The following is a 13,010-nucleotide window of genomic DNA, read 5'->3' on the forward strand; positions in this document are numbered from 1 at the left end:
GTCAAGCACAATTGCCATCAGCAAAAAGTGTTCTGTCATTAACAAAAACCAAAATAGTAGGGCTAAATCCTTCATATTCACTTGGAAATTTAACTTATCATTCTTTCTTTACAATTTTTATCCTGATTTCCTACAGAAATTTGTCTTAAAAGATGAAACCATGTCTGCCATTCAATTCTTATCCCATTCTACGCTTACCAGCTCTGAAGCTGATGGTCACCTTCAACTTAATTTGTCAAAAGATAACTGCATGCCTGTGTATTTTGTAAAACAACAGGCTAAAGGCAATGTTAAACCACAGTATTTGATGTGAGAAAATCCACACAAGAATGAACCACTGGAAATCAGATTTCATGGGTTCTGCTTTTCACAACATTAGTTGTCACCTAATCAGCCATTAGATTACTCTTTATGCCAGGATTTGATTATGCTTCAGTCTCATGAAGGTTTATTTCTTTCCTTGCTTCTTTGTCTTCATTTCTTTCCTTTCTTCCCCCAGTCCTCTCAAGTCTGTTGTCTAACCCAAACCAAAAATCTGCAGGATTTAAGCCTCAGCAAATTCTCTGTAAACCATTCTGTTCCCTTCTCCCAACCACCCTGTTCAGATACCTCTGATAACTGGCTCTCCTTATCAGCTATTTAGCATGTGAGCTGTCTCCTCTTGCAGTCCATCTCAGGTGCCCCACACCCAGCTTCTCAATCCCTTTGCTGCCCTCATCTCTACTTTGAAACTTGAACTTCCAGCACATGTTGTACTTTCACAGCCTTATCTTCTTAATCAACCATCTGATGTGCCCTGCCCATCTTCTGTTCACCACAAATAGCTCCTTTCTCCCTGCAGAGATCCACTGCAGTTTTTACTCCACCCTTTCTCTCCACAGAACCCAGGGAGTTCTGTGGGCATGGCCCTCTTCAACGTGCATGGTCCACGTACCATGAGAGGCTCGGTCCGCGGCCTGGCCATGTAGGGAAAGGTCTCTCGAAGGAAAGTAGTTATCTCCAGGAGAAGCTGACAGGCTGCCATCTTCAGTGCAAAGGGACAACAACATCTGGTAGGATTCACAGTGCCTAGGAAAGAATAGTTCTATCATGAGCTAGGAGTTTATACAGGATCTGGAACCAAGAGGTGATGGACATTGTCACATATGGTGCACAATGCAAACTGCACTGAAAAAGAGGAAAACCCCCACTTCTGTCTATGCTACTTTGCCTACACTAAAAAAAACACAGTCAAACAAATATCAATCCATGTATTTACCAGCACATGCAATAGTACTAGTATATGATATGATATTTTATTGTATTGTATTACATTATGTTACATTACATTACATTATATTATATTGAAATAACACTATGATTTACTATGGTATATATTAGAGTATATTATGTTGAAGTACCTACTAAACTAACATGAGCTTATGGCATTTTGTATAAACCTCATTTAAAGTTAATACAGATTAAGCAGTAGATGCCCTTCGTCCTCTTTTCAGCTTTGCATTCACAGCCACATCTTTTGCAGTTCTAGAAAAGAGCCACTTTCAAATACAGAAAATTTTCTAAAAATATATGGAGTTATGACTAGCCAGCAAAGAGGTACTGTTCCTATTATTATTAATTACTTCCCTGATAACTGGAAAAGACAGCCTCCTTTGAAGTCAGGTTGCATTTGTGCAAGGAATCCATGTGCTATTTAGACACAATCAAGGGGGGAAAAAAAAAAATCAAACTGCTTAATCAAATCATACATTCAAATGCTTAACCTAAAACAAAGTGGGAAAGGGAAGAGGGATTATCAAAATACTTGAAGTTTTGTCTCAGCTGCATCTAAACAATCAGCTTCAAAAGCCATGGACTTCGTAACCCATCTAATGCCATTCAGAGCTTGGAAAGTATGAAGGATTCTTCAGTACTTGATCAATTTGAAAAACACCATTTAGGCTAATGGACAGCAAAAAAAAGTAAATAAAAAATTAGTTGTGACAACAACTAACCATGCCCTTCTGTTTTTAGTAATGTCTGGTATTACCACCTACATACACGTCAGAGAGATCAGTGTTTTCACTTGCTCTCCCCATGTACGATCTAATTACTTTTTGCAAAGAAAAAGACTAAACCAAAAAAGTGAGAAGACTCTGCAGGGATCAGATAAAACCAGATTAATTCTGTGATGCTTGCCAAGTCTTCTGTACACATTACCAGTAATGAACTGTGGACTTTGTAAGGACTAAAATAATCAAACTATCAAATACACACAAGACATACAGTGTAAAGGAATATCCAACTGCATATTTTATGCTCCTCAGTCTACTCCCTGCAGCATACAAGGCAGCTTTTGAAAAATCTCTGCCTTCAGCAAGAATGCAGATCAGTTATTTTCAGAGCCTGGCTTTCAGGAGAGCACTTCAGCTTTTAAATTGCTTTCTAGACCACAACATGATCTCTGTTTGCTTGTCTCAGGGCACCCTTTTAAAGCAGCTCCACATCTCCCTGAGTGCCTGAACAGGGATAAGAAAGCCTATTCTGTCACTCAGTCATGAGAATGAAGTTCTTCATTTCTGATGCAGGAAAATTTTGTATGCATTCTCCTTGCTTTGGATATATCTCCTAAATGGCCGATAAGATACCCAGAACAGCCACTCATGTTCCTGTAGCTGCCAGCACTGGCACACCACACAGTGACACGTGGGAATGTCTTGCTCAGGGACAAGACAAGACCTTCTCTTGAGCTCATTTCCCATAAATGCCATTGCACTGCTCCCACCTGCTCCCCTCTACTCCAAAGTTGGCCTCTATGCAGAGATAAGCACAAATCCAGAACCACAGGAAGAGAAACCACAGAAGACAGATAAACAGTGCTGGCACACTACATCCAATGGGGAACAGCAGCACATGTATGTGGGAACCAGCACGTTACAGCACACACGGGTACACAAATGGTGCCTGGAGGGGGTATATTGGTTGTTACCACCTTCACCTACACCTACACCAGGATGTGTTTTGACATTTTACTTTGCTTCACGGGGCTTGCTGGAACTTGCATGCTTATCTAGACTTGCAGAATCAGTGATCTGGCACCTCCTCCCACCCGTATGCACACATAGGCACAAATGTGTGTGACTTAGTCATCCTGTTGTTATACAGATTTTTAGTGATCCTTTTTTTAACTAGCACTGTACTATACCTCTGCCTGAAAATCAGGCAAATATACTGAAGTCAGGATTTAAAGGCCTTTAGTAGAGCACTGCCAATTCATGTCAGGTGAGGAGATGACTCTTCAATGTTCAGAAATAGAAAACAAGCTGATCTTACACAAATATTTTGACAGAGATAACTGGGAGGAATGGAGCCCGAGCACTTTTGGCACTCAGGTGAGAGTGAGACTCAAGAAATAAATTATTACCCTCCTTATAACTGCAATTTCTGTGAACAGCAATTGCAACTCACTGCCTAGTTTCCCCCTCCCTTTTCCACCAAAGACCCTCAGCTCTGCTACCCGTCTGTCATGTTGTACATCCAGGCACAGAAAGAGCAGGGGAAGAAGTTGGGGTGAAGGTGAGGGACTGGGAAATACAGCTGGGTGGCAAGAAGATGAAAAGAGAAAAAAAATTAAGTGCTCCTAAAGCAGAGGTTCTTACAAGCGGGGGTTCTTGTAGTAAAGGGAGTCTCCTTACTGTCATCTAAAAAGTCTTCTTCCTCATCCTCCTTTCTCAGGCGCCTCTTGGTCTCCTCATCATAAATGAGGCCCAGCAGGTTGGCAGGGCTCTCGCTCTCAGCATGGCACAGCTCGTTGAGGCGGACACCAATCGCCTGCAGATGGGGAGAGAGAAGCACAAGGAGGAGAGAATTTCAGCTCAGCACTCTGGCAGTCAAGGGCTCTGCCCCATGCATGCCATAGAGGTGGTTCAGCCAGAACAGAATGTCCTGGCTTTATTTTTATTGTCTGGAGTGGAGGAAAGCATGACAGAAGACTAATTGCTATCAAAAGCATAATTTAGTTCCCCCTTTTTTTCAACTAAAATTTGCAAACAGTGTCAAATTTCAGGATGAAAAATTTTTGCAGATTTAGTTTAATAACAAACACCACCACCACCCCCCCCAAACTGGCACATGACAGGTAGAAGGTGATCAGGTCATTATTTTGTATTAATTTCTTTCACTTTTCTTTCTTCCCTTAATACATGCGTTCCCGATTTTTGCTAAGTCTTTTCACTGTATGTCTTCTGTTTAAGAAACTATCCTGTGACTTAGGAACCCAGTAAGAGTCCCTATTTCCTCCACAAAACTGTTGACTGCCCACAGGAAAGCCTGCTTCTGCCTTTACAGGAGAGACTCCCTGATGTGCTTTCCAAAAAGGAACTGATGATATGCTTATAAAAGCTGGGAAGGTGCATAGGTAATGCTGTCTGGGGTAACCCCTATAAAGAACACAGACAGATTTCCACTGAGCACTGTCACATTCTCCAGAAATGCACTGATCATTTATCATGGCTGTATGATCTGCATCTCCCTCTTTGTCCTTCTCTCCTCTTGCTCCCTCTGCTTCTCTTTCTCTGCTCCTTTCTTGATGTTTAGATGGCTTGGAGCTAGAGGGATTGGATTTTGACTTAAGTGTTGTGGATTAATATGTGCTGAGTTGGTAGTGTAGTGGAACATTTTGTCTAGCTTGTGTAGTGCCCTGTTTGAACCTTTGCCAAGTTCCCTTATTTTCTCCCCTAAATTAATAAAGGTATCTCTTGAGAACAAGTCTGTGTCTCACTCTCTTAACACTATTTCAAGGTATTAAAGAACCCTATATGTGTATATGTATGCTTGTGCCCGTTCTTTGTCAGAATCCAAGAAGGAATGTCTAGAAGCAGAGTCCACAAACAGAGATCAATAGTTCTGACTGTCTGCAACACATGCAAAAACACAAGGATTATGTAATCCTATGTTCTCTATTTGGAAGGAGTTCTCAAAGGAGTCAGGCTAAGGCAGTGACCTCACGGAGTACAGAAGCAGATACATTCACACTACATACTTTTTCATGGAACTTTGGTATTTTTGATTTTATTAGGATAATCTGTGTTTGAGACATAACAGAGAGTAAGGCTGCTCAGCTAGGATTTTCTGAGTTAGCTTTAGAAATGGAAGGAGGAGAGTTGCCAAGATACTAAGCTTGGGTGCTGTTTTGTGGTGGGAACGTACTGATATGTTCAGCATCAGCTCAAGGTTCCCCACAATGTGCTCCACTGAGAAGCATGTGTTGGTTTAACCTAGGAGAATACAGGTCAGCAAGGCAGAATACATGGGTTTTTAATTCCCCTGAGCCTTGGATTTTATGCCTTTTTCTTTTTTTTTCTTTTTTTCTTTTTTTTGTGGGAAGGGCGAGGAGGATCATGATGTTCACTGTAAAAATCTGTGGTTTTGCAAAAAGAGGGGAAAAGCACAAAGCTCACTTCCAGATAAACATATGTAACAGGCACCACAGAGGTTACTATTTTGAGTTGTGTGAAATGACCCATAGTAAGTGTCAGACCTTCAGCAGGTATATTCTGTGGGGTTTCCAAGGAAACTGCAACTGGCATTGATAGGACCAGATAAGGTAATTGCTTAGTCCCTGTACGGTAGGAGACCATAATCAAATATAACTTAAAGGAGTCAAGCTCCAAACAAAAAGAGTCAGTTCATCAGAAGACATGTAGTAGCCCTGTAGAATTCCTTGCCAAAGAATGATGACTGCTAACAGTTTTTATGGGTAAAGAGAAACTGAGTAAGTACATCAAACAGAAATCCATCAGTAAACATACAGCACCACATCAAGCTCAAGCAGCACTGGGCTAAAAAGGTTTGGAATCTAGAAAAAAAAGAGAATTAGTACCACACCCTCTGCTCTTACTCTTTCCTAGCCATTCACATTAGATAAATGGTGGAAAAAAGGAGAGTGGACCTAATGGATCCTCCGAGGGGACATGTCAAAGTCACTTCCATTAGGAGAAGAGCTGGTCCTGACAGACTGAAGTGCAAGTTGGAAGGGTGGCTTATGAGTCCCCATTTTACTGGAACTGGAGTTTTGTATAGGATCCAACTACCTTTACAGTCTGATATATTTTTAATGTAAGTAGAAGAGAAAAAAAACAAACCACTTACATCTCCCCACTGGTAGAAGAGCTTAGCTGCATTCCACTGCAGCTTCTGGTTCCTTTTGTTGCCCACAACAGGTGAACGGCCACGGGACAGGCCTTTCTTAGTGATGTTCACATGGTGGCCCTTCATCCACTCGGGCCAGTTGCCACGATTGCAGCGGTGAACGAAGCGCGCGCACTCGAGGAACAGGGCCGCTCGTGCCACTACAGGAGCTTCCTGAAACGTTTGCAGAAAATCACCTTAAATACAAATACATTGGAAAAGCTCCTTGAATGTTAGAGCACTCTGGGCTTTAATCAACTGCTTCGCAAGCTCGCCATGGAATCACACAGCATGAGCAGTCTCTCCATAAAAAACCTGACATCAGGATCTCACTGTGTAGGTCTCACCACTTGAGCTACTAAAAGCAAGGCTCATAAACACTGAACAGTCTTCTTGCTCAGTTCAGCCACTAGAGGGGCAGAAAGAGACACATTATAAACTTAAAAACAACCTTGTACTCTTCTGTAATGCTTTCCTTCAGAAACGATCTGTCAAAAGCAGAAGCATGCATCTGGCACTGCTGCTGCAGGAACAAGTCAAACTATATTTCCACCTTTGCTAGTGAGGCTGCAAATACTGCAAGTGCAAAATGGCAGCATGGGCACATGAATCCTAGCATTTGCCACATTAAGTTCTGCTTATGAATCCTGGGCATGAAAGCATTAATGGAGGCTTGTTGAAACTAGGAAAAGCACTGTTTGGCACTTATAACAAGCAGATATGGAGAGGGAAATACATTACTGGCACAAGTCAACAAAATTTCACTGGCTGAACTTCAATGGTCTTAGCAAGCATCAGTCAATTTAGTACTGAAATAACAACAGGCAGCTGAGTTTTGAAGGGTTGACTATTTTCCAGAAGAAAATCCTCCTGTCCTTGGCTTGGAAGACCACTTTTCTTTAATGGGAGAAATGTTAGACCAATAACGAGTGCTTCTGCAACTCTCAAATATGTTCAAAAATGAACACTGTAATTTGTTTCCTGAAGAGTAGCTTAGACTCTGGAAGGAGTTTTCTTCCCAGCCAGTCTACAATTGCAAAAATAACATCTTTACAGACATGGGTAATTACTAAAAAGCAAATGGTTCTCCTTAAATTTCCATTTAATTTCCCACTCTCCTCCTGCAATTTTCACAACCAAAACCAGCCCTAGCTAGAAGACTGTAAAAGTAAGAATACAATAATGCCCACAGTTTACAAGCTGGCTTTGAAAGTTTCCCTAACAGGAATTTCACAGAGTACAAACATGTATTCCATGCATTTTGATATTGGCAGCTTTAATGAGATAATTTAAACAGATCAGGATCTACTTATAACGGAGGGTTCATCATCTGTGGTCTATCAATAATAGACAGGCCCTGAGATCATGGAACATTATTAAATAGTGCTTCCAAAAGTGCTTTAATCAAAAGCTGAAAGCAAGAAATTTTAGACCAATGCTCCTAAAGTTTTGGAACTGATTTAAGAAATTATTGACACAACATCCTTTTGCAGCTTTTTGTTCAGATTTTACACAAATGTTGGAAGAAAAAAGCTGTCCCATTGCTCTGATGAGGAAGGCAGAAATCTGAAGCCAGGCACTGACAGCCAGAAACAAAACTAATATCTAGCATCTGGAAAAAAACCATTACAAATTACTTGTTACTCACATGCAATATGGAACACAGAATAGGTAAGGATTTTATTATTTTATTCTCACAGAGTAAAACCTTAACTACAGAGACATGCATGAACAGATGAAGCCCCAGCATTAAGTCTCCTCCTGGTTTTAGTTTACCAGTGGTAAAGTCACAACTTCTTAGCATATGGGAATCTTAAAGGTATGTGTTATAAATGTTATGAAAGCAGTTGATTACTATAATTAAAGGAGGGATATGTAGGATGGGGGGTAAAAGGGAGGAGCAGGAGTTCCAAATTAAAAGTCACTGAAAAGACCTCCTGCTTGAAGGAGGACTTTCTGAATATCATGGGGCATGAGCTCCCTGTGATTGCTTACCTGAGGCTCTGAGAAACCTGAAGCAGCAGCAGCAAGAGAAAGATGAAGATGTGACAGAATGGACAGGGATGGATTCACACCACAGAGAAACATATCACAAATGGAGAGAAATGAATCAGGCAGGTGATGCATAGCTGAAAAGAACACAAGTTACCATGGTCACTGTCAAAACTTGACACAGCAGCAATACTCTCACAAGCCTGCCCATGCAACTGTTCACAAGTCCACTTTTAATATCAGATCTACTATACTGCTTTCCCCCTGGAAACGGTTCTTTACTGTATAAATTGACATGAATTTAAGAAATCTAACATTTTAAGTCCTCACGTTGGAGCACTTCAACACAGAGCCTGATTTGTTCCAAACAACAAATGACCTGGGTGGGAGGGACCAAATACAGAATGGATTTGGAATTTTACAGCATCACATTAATGTTCACATAAAGCCAGTTCTGCAGTTTCATGACTGCAGAGCATTTAGGTCCAGATTTGTTTTCAAGAACAATGAATTTTATAAAAGAGTAATCAAACAGTGGTGTTTTTTCTCGAGTCCTTTCTCAAACTCCGCATGGCATTTTGAGCAAAAATTTTTTTCCACTGCTCTCTTCAAGTTGAAAAAGAAAGGCACAAAATCGCAAAGTAAATTCAAGTACTGTCAAAAGGTGCTGACTGGATAGCTCTGCTTTGCCTAACTGCAAGTTAAGTCTAGCAGGAAAAGCAGCAGGAAAAGTAGCTCAGCGTGTATACCGAAGACAGGTTGTGAGTAAATTGGTAACCAGTGCCTTGGAGAATTGCCTCAAAAACATTAGTTCAAATCTGTCTGGTTATATCTAAAAATGGTCAAGTACAATCCATGACACAGCTCTTTGTTTCTGTTCCCAGTCATTTACTCTGGGGACCTGTTTGTAGCAATGTCTGATTTCCTTTCAGGTCATATGCCCTCCTGTGGACAAATATTTCTGCCATGGAAACAGGGATATGGGAACAACTGGGCCTGCCTAAGACCCAGAGTGACATGAAGTCAGGATACTGGCAAGTATTTTTGCAGTTTAGACTTTGTTTCGGCTGTCCCAATACTTAGTAGGTCCTCTCAAACACAACCCTGCCAGAAAGCAGTAAAATTATTGCATTTCAGCAAGGATAAAATATTTACATGTTAGAACAGATTAATTTACACATCTTACTGGAGAAATGTAGTGGTGACAGATGTCACACACCATTAAACTGGTCAGAGGAAAGCTGGTATCTCCCCACCTGAGTCATTTATACTAGTCTAATTCACTGTGGCAAACCCGTACAAGCACCCAGGCTGACCAAAGATCTTGAAGCTGGTATAGGAGTGGAATTTTGAAAATATGCATAAAAAAGCACGCTTAAAAATTTATGGAAGAACTGAAATTGGATCTGTTCACCTTTCTTTTTTAAAGGTTGCCTTAGCAGCTAGGCTGGATAATAATGACTTAGGAAGCTTTTCATTTGCATCAGACCTGATTCAAACTACTACTTCAAAAGCCTGAAAACAGAAGTTAAAAAACCAGAATATTTTCTGTTTGGTGTGTTTTACTGACATAAAATGGGGGAATTTTTCATAACAGCATACATTGCCATTAAGCAATATAGTGAGATGACAGGCTGTCATCTTTTAAAACCTGCCCTGCACGTGACTTCTGAAGTTCTATATATCTCCAATACTTTGTAGGCAAAACACCAGCTGAAGAGGTACTTGGAGTGTTCTGTCTGTAACTACAACAAGGTGTCCTTCATCTTTAGCTGCAGACCTTTCAGAAATTCTGATACCAAACTCTTCTGCATCATTCAGTGGAATGCAGAGTTAAATTCTAGTTTGTAAAAGCCAGCTCTGGAAGTCAGACAGACATCTTCAAACAGTTCATTCTCACTGGTAGTTTCCATCTGACTTCATACATGGGCACAGAGTAAGCTGGTCTGTCAGTTAAGCATTTGGCAAATATAAAAAAGAAGTAAGACATTTACAGGCAATAGGGACAGAACTGTCCAATCCCTCTTTTGTCATCTGACTTATTAGCATACAGAGTAGCACATCCCCAGAAGGGTCTTGGTGACAGTTTTTAGGAATGAGCTCCTTCCTGCCCGTGCACCTTACGTTCCCTGTGTTATTTTAGCATTTGCAGGGTGGCAGCCTGGCAGCCTTGCAGAATGAAATTGGGTGAAGCACACCCAGCAGGTGTGACTATCCCCCCAAACCACCCTCTGAGCTCCCTGCAACCCTGACTGGTAAGAACCACTTCTGACTGTGAGAGCATGAGACAGGCTTCTCTATCAGCCACTGCTTCCATGGCTTCCAGCCAGAGGGACAACAGTCTCCAACAGGAAGAGTGGGCACTAGTGAAGAAAACATCAGTCTACTGGAAGACAGAGGGGACTAGTCCAAACAGTAGAGCTAGATGGGAACTGATAGCAACAGCAACCTGGGACCAACGTTAACGAGATGTGCTGAAATATGCAGCCTAAGGACGCCAGGTTAAGAAGAAGGTACAAAGCAGTGGTGCACAGAGTGTAACGTCCCTACAACTATGGGGCAGGCAAGGCAGCACAGCTCAGGGCACAGCAGTAGCAGGAAGGGAAAGTCCATGAGCCTGACATCTCCAGCAGTGAGCAAAAAAACTGAATATGAGCACAAATAGCACAACAGTCAAAAAGGTGAGAGGTGGGAATTGAGGGATAGAGAGCATGTGGATGCTCTGCGAGCAGTGGCTTTCAATCTTTTCTCAGCTTGCAGGCATCCAAATATAGAAGGAAGTAGAAGAGCAGCATGCAGAGAAATTGCTAATAATTGGCTGGCTTTTCACAGCTGCATCTGTCACAGTCTTGTGCTTGTCACATAAGCACCTCACAGTCACAAAACCTCACTGGCTGATGAACCACAGGCTGAAGGCCACTGCTTTACAAATGGAAGGGACTGTTTTAAAACAGCAGCTGCAAGGAAAAGAAGGAAGGAGATACAGAAGAGACACTCAGTATCAGGAAGAAGGGACTGAATTGTGTCACTTCTGTAATTTGGATCTGCAAATTAGAAATATCTGCATAAATGCATAAAAGCATGCACACTGACATTTTAATTTTTTTCCATTGACTGGCTAATAGTTCAGTTGCCTAATGTATTAAGAACTCTGTCAGAACTCCTGAGTGTAATTCCTGTGCTTCTCCAAGCAGTTATCTAGTCTTCAATCCTTATTCTGCAGATTGACACTAACAGGAGAAACAGAATGGCTGCGAGCAAAGTATGAAGTCAACAATAAAAGCTTTGCACTAGCAATAATCTAGTTACAGGGAGCCGTGTAATAAGAAAGGATCCATTTTGTCTGCAAACTCATCCAGTCATAGATGCTAAAGCTCCAGCTAATGCCAGCACCACCAGCTGGCATTGTTGTGATGCTTTTCCTGCTTTCTGGGCGGGCACGAAGAGCATTAGTGACTGATAGTGGACCACAGTGTATGCACATGCTCTCACTCAGCAGGTAACAACAGACCAGTGAATGACTTACAAGATCTAGGGCTGCTGCCAAAATGGAGGCATCAGGGATAGTGCCTGGTTCACAGCAGTTCAGGAGAAACTGGAAGCGCTTCATGCCTTGGCGGATTGCTCCCAGGTTCACAACGTTCTTGGATTTTCCTCCTTCTTGGTTGGAGGTCAAGTGATCATCAAAGCTATGGCAACCTAAGGAGGTAGAGAGTACAGAGGGGATGCAGGGAGGGGTACGGAGAAGGGAACACAGTCTCTCACCAAAAAAAAAGTTGGACAAAAATCCTGATGAATACAGTTTTGGTTTAAATCCCTTTCTCACCTTGATGTGCTATCTTGAAGATAACAGGGGCGTTTTTAGAATACTCATGAATTCCACAAAACAGACATACAGCAAGTCAGATTCCGATATTGGTCATACTGATGTCTGCCCAGAACAATTCCACCATCCTCAGTGTGGAAACCTACTTCAACATAGGTAAACCAGGATGTGGCCCTTCCTCCCCATCTCTTTAACACAGACCATTTGCTTACTGCCTGTTTTTCCTGCATAATGTCCTACCTTACTTCTCTATTGCCTCTAAGTTTACCTTGAAGTGGAGCATGCATAAACCTTATTCCTCATGTATCAATTTAGTAATATATCATCTACTAGGACAGAGAAACCAGTAGTAAATTTTGGAGATGCTCTTTGTTACAATCAAGTACTGTCCTTTTTTTTAGGCATACATCTTCTGCAATTACCAGAACACCCAAAGTGATACTGGACTCAACTTCTAGGTATCATCATCATCACTCCAGCTTCTCTCACTTGAAGTGTCTTGCACTCTTTGGGATGGAAAGCTCCCTAATACGAGTTCCATTGGAAAAGGAAGCTGGCATCCCACTCCAGGGCTTCTTTCAAGCATGATTTAAAACTCCATGTATAGAGTTCACATGATAAAACAACTAATCCCAATAAACACTTCTAATGCAGAAGATCATTATGCAGTTGGTACCCAGAGTTGAGAGAATGGTAGAAAGACACAGATGAGAAATCTGGAAAGTAGTTTCAAAGTGGCTGGTCAAAACCAGAGTAGTCAGCTTCCAGGCTTTTTGTCTTTATCCATAATACTCTCCCTGTTTACACGTGAAAGCCCAAAAGTTTACAGAATACTAAAGGATAAAGCACTGAAGAAGAGAATATCGAGTGAAGAATTCAAGATTACTTTTAAACATGGATTTGAAAGACAAGAGTCAAACCATCAGGTCTACAGAACTTTGTGACTTCTTCAGGAAAGAAGAATGGCTGAAACTCAAAGTCCCTTTGAGATCCCACGCTCCAGAATTACCTGGAAAGCACTTAA

The 13,010-nt window shown here is 41.5% G+C and overlaps 1 protein-coding gene across 16 annotated transcripts in view; it reads right to left on the reverse strand.

The window, feature by feature from the left end:
• UNC80 (unc-80 homolog, NALCN channel complex subunit) overlaps positions 1 to 13,010 on the reverse strand; it is a 119,576-nt gene that overhangs the window by 66,111 nt on the left and 40,455 nt on the right. For 11 of the 16 annotated variants that reach the window (XM_051787725.1, XM_051787712.1, XM_051787711.1 and 8 more), the window contains 4 exons: positions 11,687 to 11,859; positions 6,130 to 6,342; positions 3,639 to 3,810; positions 935 to 1,068 (listed from right to left, as the gene is read on the reverse strand). In XM_051787725.1, the coding sequence (XP_051643685.1) occupies positions 935 to 1,068; positions 3,639 to 3,810; positions 6,130 to 6,342; positions 11,687 to 11,859 (692 nt within the window). The remainder of the gene's footprint in view (positions 1 to 934; positions 1,069 to 3,638; positions 3,811 to 6,129; positions 6,343 to 11,686; positions 11,860 to 13,010) is intronic. The other 5 variants (XM_051787723.1, XM_051787717.1, XM_051787716.1 and 2 more) reach the window with 1 other exon arrangement.

The sequence above is a fragment of the Manacus candei genome, unplaced genomic scaffold (assembly GCF_025592945.1).
Source record: "Manacus candei isolate 608988 ecotype Guabito, Panama unplaced genomic scaffold, ASM2559294v1 h1tg000023l, whole genome shotgun sequence".
In the NCBI taxonomy this organism is placed as follows: Eukaryota; Metazoa; Chordata; class Aves; order Passeriformes; family Pipridae; genus Manacus; species Manacus candei.